This window comes from Alexandromys fortis, unplaced genomic scaffold (assembly GCF_014885135.2).
Source record: "Alexandromys fortis isolate MF-2015 unplaced genomic scaffold, M_Fortis_MF-2015_v1.1 scaffold_86, whole genome shotgun sequence".
NCBI lineage: Eukaryota > Metazoa > Chordata > Mammalia > Rodentia > Cricetidae > Alexandromys > Alexandromys fortis.
Window position 1 is genome coordinate 2,880,681 of NW_026067965.1, and position 12,036 is coordinate 2,892,716.

The 12,036-nt window shown below is 52.0% G+C and overlaps 1 protein-coding gene across 1 annotated transcript in view; it reads right to left on the reverse strand.

Annotated features, from left to right (window-relative positions):
• Window positions 1-12,036, reverse strand: part of Alpk3 (alpha kinase 3) — a 40,161-nt gene that overhangs the window by 10,520 nt on the left and 17,605 nt on the right. Inside the window, exons 3-5 of the mRNA XM_050154079.1 lie at window positions 9,405-9,522; window positions 7,569-8,856; window positions 241-2,299 (exon numbers count right to left, since the gene is read on the reverse strand). Coding sequence (XP_050010036.1) covers window positions 241-2,299; window positions 7,569-8,856; window positions 9,405-9,522 — 3,465 coding nt within the window. The remainder of the gene's footprint in view (window positions 1-240; window positions 2,300-7,568; window positions 8,857-9,404; window positions 9,523-12,036) is intronic.

Consider the following 12,036-nt stretch of genomic DNA (forward strand, 5'->3'; position numbering starts at 1 on the left):
CCAATGTCACCCCGCTTCTGAGGAAAGAGAGCATGACAAGCTCCAGGCCTTTCTGATAGCTCACGAAGTGCTGCTCCCAAGGGACCCTGTTGATCCCAAACAGAGAGGCGCCCCGTGTTGTTGTCCCCCCTACCTCCCCGCCCCCCACCTCCCTACCCTCCGCCATGGGGTGGTGCGGGCACAGGAATACTATGCTCAGCTAGGCTGCAGCTTCCTGGCCGCTCCGTCTCCAGCACTCACCTTTTAGCAGGTCTTTGGCGTTCTTTGGCTTGGCTAGAGCTTCCTGCTTGCCTTCATCTGGGGCAGGCTCTGAGTCCAAGGCACCGGCTTTGGGTCTGGAGCCCAGGTCTCCAGTTGCAGGCTCATCTGTCCCAGGCACCTCTAGCATGCTGCTCTTTCGGGCCTGGGTAGGGGACCGTCTCTCCCGCCCTGGAGTCCCTAGGGACCCAGCTGTCAGGCCCTTCCTGGGTCCCCGAGGGGAAACTGTGGGGCTCTCCCTTTCTTCCGCCTTGTTCGCATCTCCATCTGATGTTGCTCTGACTTTAGGAAGGAACCGTTTCCTCCGGGCCCCTAGAGCCAGTTCCTCGGGTGTTGCTGCAGGGAGACCTGTCAAAGCCTCCCCTGGGGTCGCTTCTTCCTGGCAGGGCTCCTGGGTTCTACCCTCCACGGTTTGCCCACCCACCTCTTTTAGCAGTCCATTCTTGTCAGGTTCCTGGGAGGTCTCCTCCCTGGAATCCCCTTCCTCACCAATACCAGAGCCTTCCTCGCCCACCACAATGGCAGGAATGGTAAGGGGGCTGGGGCACGGGCCCCGGGAGCACTGGGCAGCAGCCAGGGCCTGCTGGCCAGCCTGTACCTCACGGTCCAGGAGGCCGGTGAGGCGGCGGGAGGTGCAGGGACTCAGCAACAGGGTCTGCGCACTCTGCACCAAGTGATTGTTCTCTACGCGGTCCAGGATGCGCCTGGATGTCCTGGGACTCAGGCCAGCCACTTCCATGGTGGGGACCAGAGTAGAGGAGGAAGCTGGGCCTCCAGCAGCAGCCTCTTCCTGGGAGTCTGCCCTGGCTTCACTTGTCTCCGGGCTGGAAAGCTTCAGCAGCAGAAGCAAGTAGTTCTTCAGGGAATCTATAAGCCCAGGGTCACAGCTCCGGGGACCTGAGGAGCTCCCCTCCGCATTCGGCTCCTTGGCACAGGCTCCCTCACTACTGGGAGCCGTGACTTCTGGTGGGTGACTCTGGGTGGGGGACCCTGGCCCCATTTGTAGAGTGGAAGCAGAATTCAGCAGGTCCTGGTCCCTGGAGGGGCGGAAGTCACCCGTGGGCGTGTGCTGAGAAGCTGTGGTGCTGGGTAGCCCCTCCTGCGGTCTATTGGTCAGGCCAGTTCCAGAAAAAGAGGGTGTGGCGGGCACCTCCTGACTCAAGCCAGCTGGATGCCCACCAGGGAGATCCACAGACAGTGTTTCCCCCGGCTGCTCCTCCTTGGGACACTGAAACAGACTGCCCTCTTGCTTGGCCTTGACCGGACCTAACCACTCTGACTTTTGATGTGTTTCTCCTCCCAACTGCGCTGAGTTCCCCTCAGGAGGCAGCTGTGCTGGGCACACATGGTTCCCTGACACGGGATCTAGTCCAGTGTCCTCATCGCTTCTGAAGGCTGTCACTGGGGGCTCTTCAGACCTAAGCATGAAACCAGATTTTTCTTGGACACGAGATGCTTCCGGGCTCGTCTCAACACATTCCATAACCTGATCAGTTCTAGGGCAGTCTGATGGTGAGGGTTTAAAGGCTCGGGGTGTTGAGCTGAGGTTGACCACAGATGGTTGCTCTGGCTGGGTTTTGAAAGCTGTAGGGATGCTGTCCACCAACTGTGTCTCCTTTTTTTCACACAATCTTGTGTCTCTCGGATCTTGCTGCGACTTCTCGTCTGCCTGTGTCTGTCCTACCTGCATATCCTCCCTTCTCTGTGTCACTGAAGCCTTCTGTGAACTCATGTCTGACTGCGGCCTCTCACTTTCTTGTGTCGCAATGTCCACCTGTGCCTTCCCATCAGACGGCGTCCTCTGGGAGGCTCGTGTTCCATCTCCCGGGGTCCTTTCGTCCACCTGCGGCTTTCCATCTGTCTGTGTTTTCTTCCTGCCTCCAGCTCTCCCATCAGCACGCGTCCTCCCAGCCTCCTGAGTGTCTGTATCCATGGGCTCCACGACGCCTTGAGTTCCAGGGGTGCCGTGGTCAACAGAGATGGTATCGGGGCTGCTGCTGGCAGACGTGGCAGGAGCCATGGTTGCTTGGGACTCCAGAACCTGAGAACACATGGCCAAAAGCAAAGTCTTAACTACACCTGTGTTGGGCTCTCTGTAATATTGCACCCCAGCTTTCACTGATCTCATTCAGAACTGCTCTGAAGGGAATCTTGCCACTTCCTCGGGCATGCTAAAGATCAGGCAGGCACACATGTAGAATCCCAAAGCCTCATGTCCTGATCCCAGAAACTAGATAAAGGAATATCTAGAACCCAAGCTTCTCTGTCCTTCCGGCCTCTCCCTGAATAAATCCTGCCCATCTTGAAAGATTCTGCTCATAGCTGACCCTGCCTTCACCTCTGCCATTAGGAGGATTTTGTCTTTGCCCCAGGGCTTTCAGAACTTCCATTTTCGTGCCCCTCCCCCCACTTTGTCTGTCTTTCTGTCTTTTGAAAGGTAGAGAGCAGGGGCTTCAAATGGTCATTGGCAGCACAGCCTAGCCTCAAACTCATTCTGTAATTGAGGCAAGCCTTGAACTACTGATCCTCCTGCCTCAGCCTCCTAAGTGATGGGATTACAGGCACAAGCCACCATCCTGGCCAGTCCTTCTCCTATGTAATAATTGGCTTATATAGAATTATAGGTAAACTGAGTCGGGCAGTGGTGGCACACACCTTTAATCCCAGCACTCGGAAGGCAGAGGCAAGCGAATCTCTGTAAGCTCGAAGCCAGCCTGGTCTACAAAGAGAGTTCCAGGACAGGCTCCAAAGCTACACAGAGAAATCCTGTCTCAGAAAAAATAAATAAATAAATAAAAAGAATTTTTAACCTTTTTTTTTAGCTTTTTTAAATGATTATTACATCAGTTAAATGAAAAAGAACAAATCCAACTGCTGCTAAATAATACATTAATCCTTCCTCTTCTGGTTTATTTTGTGTTTGAAACAAGGTCTCACTCTGCAGCCCTCAGTGACCTGGAACTCAATTACAGCAGAGGAACCCCGAACTCCTGGTCCTACTGGCTCCTCCTCCACGGTGTCGCATGGGAGGCGCACATTACCACAGTTTACCAGGTGCTGGGGACAAACCCAGGGTTAGTGTGGCCTTGACCAACTGAGCTCCATCCCCAGATCCACAGCTCATCCTTGATACTGAAAACTGCACTGTATTGGTCTCCTCTGAAGAATTTATTGAGCAATTCTTCTAAAATAGATACGCTGACCAAACATTCATAGTTTGCCTTTAACACTCAAAAATATTTTTACTAAATGTATAATTTGATTTTGAAGTATTTTCTTTTATCAGTTAAATTCCACTTTCTTTCAGCCTCCTTTTCTGGGATGAGAAATCTGTGGTCCCTCAAACAAATGTCCCCTATAGGAAATGCATTGTTTTCCTCTAGCTATTTTAAAAAATTGTTTCATTTTCTTTACTTTTCAACAGTTTATTTTTTTAAATGTGCATTTATCCTATCTGTGGTTTATGCATAGTGCCCTTGAAGGCCAGAAGAGGGTCCTGTCCCCTGGAGCTGGAATTACAGGTTGTAAGCTACACTGTGGATGCTGGGAATTGAACTCAGGTCCTCTGGAAGAGCAACTAGGACTCTTAACCACTGGGCCATCTCTCCCTTATTTGTGGTTTGTTGAACTTGTGGGTTTTTTGTTTGTTTGTTTTTTGATGCTGTTGTTTCATGTTATATTTTTATTACACTTAATGTCTGTATGTGTACATATACCATGGTGCGTGAGTAGGTCGGGGATGTAGAGGTCAAAGGACATGGAGGTCACATACAGAACAACCTGCAAGACTCCGCTGTCCCCTCCACCATGTGCGTATCTAATCAGGTGGTCCGGCTTAGCATCAAATGCCTCCACTTCCCGAACCTCTCGCCAGCCCTTTGCTCTTGGGCTTATTGCCAACTCGTGTGTGTATGTGTTTGTGCATGTGGGTTCAGACGCCCGAGGAGCCCAGAAGAGAGCACGGGATTCGTGCAGGGGGTTTATAAGCAGTTGAAAGCCATTCAAAGTGGAGATAGGAAACAAAAGCTGGTCCTCTTCAAGACCAGCAAGTGCTTTGTTACAAAGTTAGGTTGTCAGGTGTGCTGGTGAGAACCTTTCTTCACAGCACTCTGGAGACAGAGGCAGAGGTAGGCAGATTTCTGTGAGTTTGAGCAGGCTAGCCTGGTCTACAAAATGAGTTCCAGGACACCCAGGGCTACATAATGAGACTTTGTCTCAAAAAAAAAAAAAAAAAAAAAAAAGCTGGGTCTTGGACTCATCTCTGACTTAGAAGCAGCTAACCATGACAAAAGAGTGCTCACACACAATGGCTACAAGAGGGGGCAGTTTCTGGAAGATGGAGATGGGACAGATATGACCCTGGATCCTCTGGAGCTGGAGTTGAGACAGTAGAGAGCTGGGTGTTGGAAACTAACCTTGGATCCCCTGGAAGAACAGCCAGCATCCTTAACTGCTGAGCCATCCCCCTGGTCCCAAAACATTTACTTAGGAGGTAATCTCCTTGATTGTGTTCAAGCGATAAGTTCCACTCAAGCCTCTGAGGTTGTGATTTTCATGTTGGCCCATTTTCAAGTCCTCTCCTGTGGTATTTAGATCTGTCCTCTGTGTGTGCCACCCAGTGGCCAGCTTGATACTTGAATGATGGTCCCAGCTACATTTGTTCTCAAACTCGGGAATGTTTAGAAAGGTGTAGCATTTATTTTATTTGGTTTTTTTGAGACAGTGTTTCTCTATGTATCTCTGGCTGTCCTGGGACTAGCTCTGTAGAACAGGTTGGCCTCGAACTCACAGAGATCCACCTGCCTCTGCCTCTCAAGTGTTGAGAGTAAAGGCGTGCACCACCACCCGGCTATGTGTAGGGTTTATAAAGTCAATTATTCACGAGTCTCACGCTGCTCACTCTTCACGATGTCCCCAGTACACTGTCCCTAGAATTTCCCATCTCTGCCACATAATTTCACCTGTAAGCCTTGCCTCAAACAAAGAAGAGAATTCAGAGGGAAAACAAACTAAAATCTTCATCAGGGCTACATCTCATGGTCTTAGAACCACAGCCCTGTGAACACAGAGAACATCCTCCTCCCTCAACGTTCTAGACAACTGGCTTCTGCCACCATGTCACCATGGTCACAAGGAGACTTAACCTCAAGTCTGACCTAGAGGACTTCCTAAAACTGTACACGCTAATGACCGTGTCCTCAGCTGCCCACCAAGGGGCAGATGACAGCAAATCAGAGGCTTGCTTGCACACTTGTTGCAGGCGCTCAGCTGTGAGCTCATTCCCCAGCAGTGTGACCCACGGGTCCCAGCACTAGGCTGAGGATCAGTGTGAAGGGCCAGGGCACATCCAGGAACCTGGACAAAGTTAACACAGGGAGATACGGTCTCATCACTAACTCCTCTCAACATCAGGCCCCATTGAGCGGACTCCAGGCTGGAGATGGAGGCAGAACTCATGAGAAAACTGGTTTCAGACCTGCCTGATGTCTAACTCGGTGTTTTCCCGCTAGAAACTCTTGGTCTTTTGTCTTGGCCCGGATCTCACAGCAGAGAAAAGCCCCAGCGGCACCTTTTGTGTTCACGCTGTTAATTTCCATTCAGGAGTCTGAGGCTGTCGTTTCCAGTATCCGCCCATTTTCAAGGCCTTTCTTGGGGTATTTGGACTTTTTACCCCTCTTTTCTGAGATAGTGTCTTATGCCTCGCAAGCCAGTCTAGAATTCCCTACAAAGTCCAAGGTGGCCTTGAACTTCTGATCCCCCTGCCTCTACCTCCAGAATGCCAGGACTGCAGACATTAACAGTCACGCCCAGTTTATGTGGTGCTAAGGACACAACCCAGGCCTTCCTGCTAGGCTAGGCAAGGACTCTGTCAGCATCCCACCCTCTTCATGCATTCTCACCTCACCTTTTCACCTTCTTCAACTCAGAAACGCTGTGGGACAATGGTTTTACCCCTAAAGATTTGTGTCTTGTACTTGTTTAATAAAATGCTGATTGGCCAGTAGCCAGGCAGGAAGTAGAGGTGGGGTAATGAGAACAAGAGAATTCTGGGAGAAGGAAAGAGTCAGTCTGCAGTCATCACCCAGACACAGAGGAAGCCAGATGTGATTGCCTCACCCAAAAAGGTACCAAGCCACGTGGCTAACACAGACAAGAATTATGGGCTAATATAAGTTATAATTAGTTAATAAGAAGCCTGAGCTAATAGGCCAATTCATTTACTAATTAATGTAGACCTCTGTGTGGTTCTTTGGGACTGAACGACTGTGGGACCTGGTGGGACAGAAAACACCATCAACACAGAAAGTAGAATTTGAGTTTCACAAATCAGTCTGGGGCTGCCAAGGTGGCCTCAGTGGGAAAAATACTTGCTGCCAGGCCTGAAGACCTGAGTTTGATGTGTGGAACCCACACAGTAATGGAGAGAACCAACTCCTGCATGTTGTCCCCTGATCTCTGTGCACATGTACACGTGAACAAGAACACATTCACCCTAAATAAATAGTTATAATTCAAAAATTTAAATCATGTCTAGTAGTCCCAAAAGCTAGAGCTCTATGGTCAGAAGGTTCTCTAAAAATGGCTGACTCATGCTCCCAGCTTCCCCATCTCCCGCCCTGGTATATGCTATGCCATCACACTTAGTTTGCGTGCCCCGCGCCTCCTAAGCACCCAGTTGCCATGGCTATGAATTATTATTTTCCACTATTCCTCACCCGAGATCACACCTTGCTGAGGGTTGCCAGCCAGGTATATAGGTAGACCATATCCCAAAACTTAAGAAAGACCAGAATGAACCAGTACTTCTTAGACATTCAGTTTTGGGAGTGTGTGTGGGGGGGGGGGGGGTAATGGTTTTGAAACAAGGTCTTGCTACCCATCCAAGGTTAGCCTTGGCTAACAGTCTTCCTGCCTAAGCCTTTTTTAAAGCATCATGGGGACTATTGCATGCTATGAAACACTCCCATCTCCCCCATGAAGCACTGGAGCTTCAGCGTGGCTACAAAACCCTCTCCACTGACCCCTCTCCCTCCCCACCCCCACTCCCAGAGAGCAGTATCTTCCTCCTCTTCCCTCAACCAGGAGCTGCCTGCTCTCTCTCACCAAGAGACACAGTCAGGCTATGCTGCCTGTGCGCTCCTGTCTGGAGGATGGTCGAGCAAGGGCCATGCCTGTGCCCCCTTGCTCCTGGCTGCCCCTCCAGTCCTTCCCCACCCCCTTCTATAAATAGCCCACCACCCACGGGCTGCCCAGTCCTTCCAGCGAGAGTTTCCATGAGGTCAGTTTCCCAGAGCAGCCTCCACACTTACCTCTCCTGGAGTCTTGAAGCTTGTCCGTCCTTGCAAGGGGCTATCTCGGGTGCCGTGTCTCCGTCGGGCAGGAGGTGTGGGGACCTGGGCCAAGGCTGGAGGTGGAGCCTTCCCTAAGCTCTGGGCCACAGATTCTGGAGCCTGACTTGAGGAAGAAGTGGTAGTGGGCTCCATCTTGGGTTTAGGAGGAGCAAATCTCTTCCTATTCAAAGGCTTGATGGGCGGGGGAACCATGGAAGGTGTGGGCTGGCCAGAGACCATAGGTACCTTCTCACCTCGAGCCCTGACAGGCTCTTTCCCTGAGGGACCTTCTCTGGGTAACCTGGTTCTTGCAGGTGGAGGCATCTCCTCTTCTTGAGGCCTGCCTCCCTGGGTGCTCTCCATGTACATGTCCTTCAGGGAAAAATACATCTGCTCTGAGCTGAGGTTTGGGCTAGGGGTTGGGACAGAGGCGGGGGCCGGGGCTGGTGCAGGGGCTGGGACAGAGGCCAGGGCTGGTGCAGCGACATTCTGGATCTTGTCTTGAATGCCCACAGCAGAGGCTGACTTCCTGGCGCTTTCTGTTCCGGAAGGCCCAGGCCCACGTGCTCCCCTGCCTCTGAGCTGGGTCTGAGCTGGCTGTGTATCTGCGGGTTTCTCTCTTCTACTGGAATTGGGTTTGTCTGTACTGGGGATGCCATTTTCTGAAGCGCACTGGCTTCCATCTGCCTTTTCTAACTCTGGCTTCTGTACTCCCGGCTTACACTCCTCGTCTTTCCTTTTCTTCTTAGCCCCAGACTCCTTCGGAGGGGCATTCTGAGGCCCCAGCTCCATGACCTCACAGATGTACGTCAGCAAGCCATGCTCGCCAGCTTCGCCGTTCTCTGGGGCAGGCTCCCCATTGGTGGGTACCTCTCCAGGAGCAAAACTGTTGATCAAACCCAAACCTGGGTGCTGAGCAGACTCAGTCTCTCCTTCCTGCCAAGTTGCCGAGGACCCTTCTTCCGTTTCCCTGGCCGGGGTTGAGAGGACCGCCACTTCCGCCCCACTCAGTCGGCGCTTTCTTTGGAAGCGGTCGGGACTGATCTTGCGAAGAGTGTCGGCCTCCCCTGCGCCCTCCTTCCCATGCTTCCAGCTCTGCTCAATCTCCCGCATCTTGGCTGCAGCCTTGCGCTTTAACTTGGCGAACCAGCGCTGGTGAATCTTGTACTCCGTCATAGTGCCCACCTCTAGGACCCCTGAGCAGGACACGATGCCCTTGGTGTTCCGGGCAGAGGCCTGGTAGATGGCAGCGTCTTCTTCCCGGCACCTAGAGGCAGGAGCATGAGGCGCCATCTCTCCCCCCTGGGAGGCGAGAGCCCTCCTCCCCACAACCAGAGCCTCTGGCATGGGCCACATGCTCCCTCCCAAGCAGAATCCTGCCCTACCTGTGGCGTCAGGAATTTCCTCAGTTACAGTGGAGGAAACTGAGGCCACAGAGGGTAGCAAATGACAGCTGACCAAGGTCATGCTGTCCCAGGAGGGGATTAGACTTAGTGCCCAAAAGAGCTCCCTTCAGAAGCAGGTGACCAACACAGCCCCAGGAGCAGGGATGGTGACACCGTTGCTTTTTCTGGCTGCTGACCTCATGGAAAAGGTTTCTGCGGGTCAGGACCTCCTCTGGTTGCACAGACTCGGGGCTGTGAGAAGCACTCCTACCCTGGCCTTGGGAGATCCCAGACACTGGCAGACAGCACAGTTCCAGGTAGATCAACTCAGCCGCAGAACCCTGCCCTCTAACTGCAGAGAGCGCCTGGCATTCCACCCGGCTGACTCCGTGACTTGTGGCAGGATCCGGTGTAGGCCCCTCTCCCTCACCTGTACAGCTGCAGGGTGTGACGGTTGCCTTGGTGAGTGATCTCGTATTTTGGCAAGCCGCAGTAGCGGTCCAGTTCTATGTCATCCTTGTACCAGGTCACCTCTGGCTCTGGGTATCCTGAACAAGGAAGCAAGTGATTGAATAATATTAATGCAAGATCCAAAATAGTGGGAGGGGTCGGAGCCCTGAGGGCTTCCCGCACTGCCTGAAGAGGCTGGACAGTACCCATGCCCTGGGCCCTCTGGAAGCCCCGCCCACCCCTACATCAGCTCACTTTTTCCCTCCAAGGGGAACAAAGAAAGCCAGGGGAAGCAACTTCTTAGGTTTCTAGTAGGAAGGGGTGAGGAATTTCCAGCAACTGATAACTGGGGATAACAAACTTCATTTCTATGATGGCCCATTCAATATCCTCGGGTACAGCAAGGACTCTGCCTCTTAGGCCACCTCTACAAACCCCATCACTGCTGTGACCCCTCTTTTCATTCCAAGTTCCTAAGCTGCATCCTTTGACAATACAATTAAAATATTCACCCATCCATCCACTCACTCCTGATCCACCTATCCACCAATTCACACACACACACTCACACATACATACTCTTGATCCACCTACCCACCAATCCACACACACACACAAACACTCTTGATCCACCTACCCACCAATACACTCACACACAGTCATACACACACACATAGTCACACACAAACACACAGTCACAGACACACAGTCACTGTGAGGGTAACTAAAGAACCTACCAGTTGCCAGGTGGCGGTGGTGGCGCACGCCTTTATTTCCAGCACTCGGGGGGCAAAGACAGATGGATCTCTGTGAAGTGGAGGCCAGCCTGGTCTATAAAGAGAGTTCCAGGACAGCCAGAGCTCTTAGACAGAGAAACTACCAGTCCCTTCCTTTGGGACTCCCAGACTGCCTGTGTGGCAGAGCTCCTAACTACAGAGTCTCATGCCCCTTGCTTCCCTGGACACAGCTGATTGGCCCATTAATGTACATCAAGGCAACTAATCTAAATTCAGTCTCTGTCTAGAAATGTCACTTTTATTTTTAATTGTGTCTGTAGTATATGCATGTACACATTTGTGTGCTTGCATGTGTGCGTACACGTGTGTGGGAATAGGTGTGCATGCATGTGGAGGCCAGAGGTCAACACTGTGTCTTCTACATGTCGTTTTCCACATACACACCAACACCCAAGCCTACACAGATGGTTTTCTTTCGAAGTTGATTCTCTCTTGGGTCTGGAGCTCCACTGAGGTCCTGCTGTCTCTGCCTCCCTTCGCCTGGAGTTCTAGGTGTATGCATCTACATCCCCAGGCTTTCACCCCGGCTGGCGCCTGGGATCACACTGGGGTCTTCATGCTTGGAGGGCAAGCGCTTTTCTGATCGGGCTGTTCCCTAGCACCTGGACACGCAATTCTGAGGTGAAGCACAGCCTAAGGAGGGGCTGATGCTCGATTACAGTGAGAGACAGGGAACTACACTAACGGGAGTCACAGGGACGCCAACATATGTCCAAATCCTGCTTCTAAACCTGGCATGGTGGTTCATGCCTACAAGTTCAGGCTAGCCTTGGCTACAAAATGAGAAGCAACTGTCTCAAAAGAAAAAGAAGGGAGATCTTTTATTTATTCACTTACTTATTTATTTTCATTTTGTTGTTGGCTTTTGGGGGTTTGTTTTGTTTTTGAGACTTTCTCTGTAGCCCAAGCTGTCCTTGAACTCATAGAGATCTGCCTGCCTCTACCTCTGCCTGAGTGCTGGGATGAAGGTGTGCACCACCACACAGAAGCCTGTAGAAATCTTTTATCGAGCTCTTTCTCCCCTGCTCCTGTTGCCTTTGCTACACCAGAGCTGTCCATCAAGGTCACCTGGGATGTGCACATTGCTAAATCACTGATGGCTTCCCAGACTGGTTCAAGCTGGTCAAAAAGCAGCAAAGACCCCTAAAGTGGCCATCTCCAGCCTGGCCCGTTCCCCTCAACAGCTGACCTGTATCACTGACTTTGTATTTGTGTCTGCACACAAAGGCCGAGCAGCTGACAGGTGTGACCACATCAGAGTCCTCATTCTTATCTTAAGAAAATTCACACGCAGCTCAATAAGTGGACAACCATCTGCCCAATGTGGCTCGGGGCAAAGCAGGGGGCCGTTCTTTTCCCTCCCTTTCCCTCACACCCACTCTGCCAGACAGTCCTAAGGCTCTCTCCTTGGAACAGATCCAGAATCTGACCACTTCCTATCACAACCTGGTCCCCATCACCTTTGTCTCTAACTTGGATTCCAGGGAGACCTTCCTCGCTGACCAATTACTGCTTCCGTTCTGGCCTCTCTTTAGCCCATGGAAACACAAGCGGAGTGAAACTTCCCTCATGGTCTACTCACGCCCACACTCTCAAGGCCCCATGGGCTCCCGTCTCACACAGGCCCACACAGCCTAGCCCTACTACTGCCCTCACGTCCTCTCCTCTCCCCTTTGCGAGCTGCGCCCCAACCTAGTCCTGCCGGCTCACTCTAACACAGCCCAGGAGGCCACACCTCAGCTCCTGTGGAGCTCCGCCTCCCAGATATCTCCTCAGAGAGGCCCTCCCAACACCCCTGCCAGCCTGCAGCTCTCT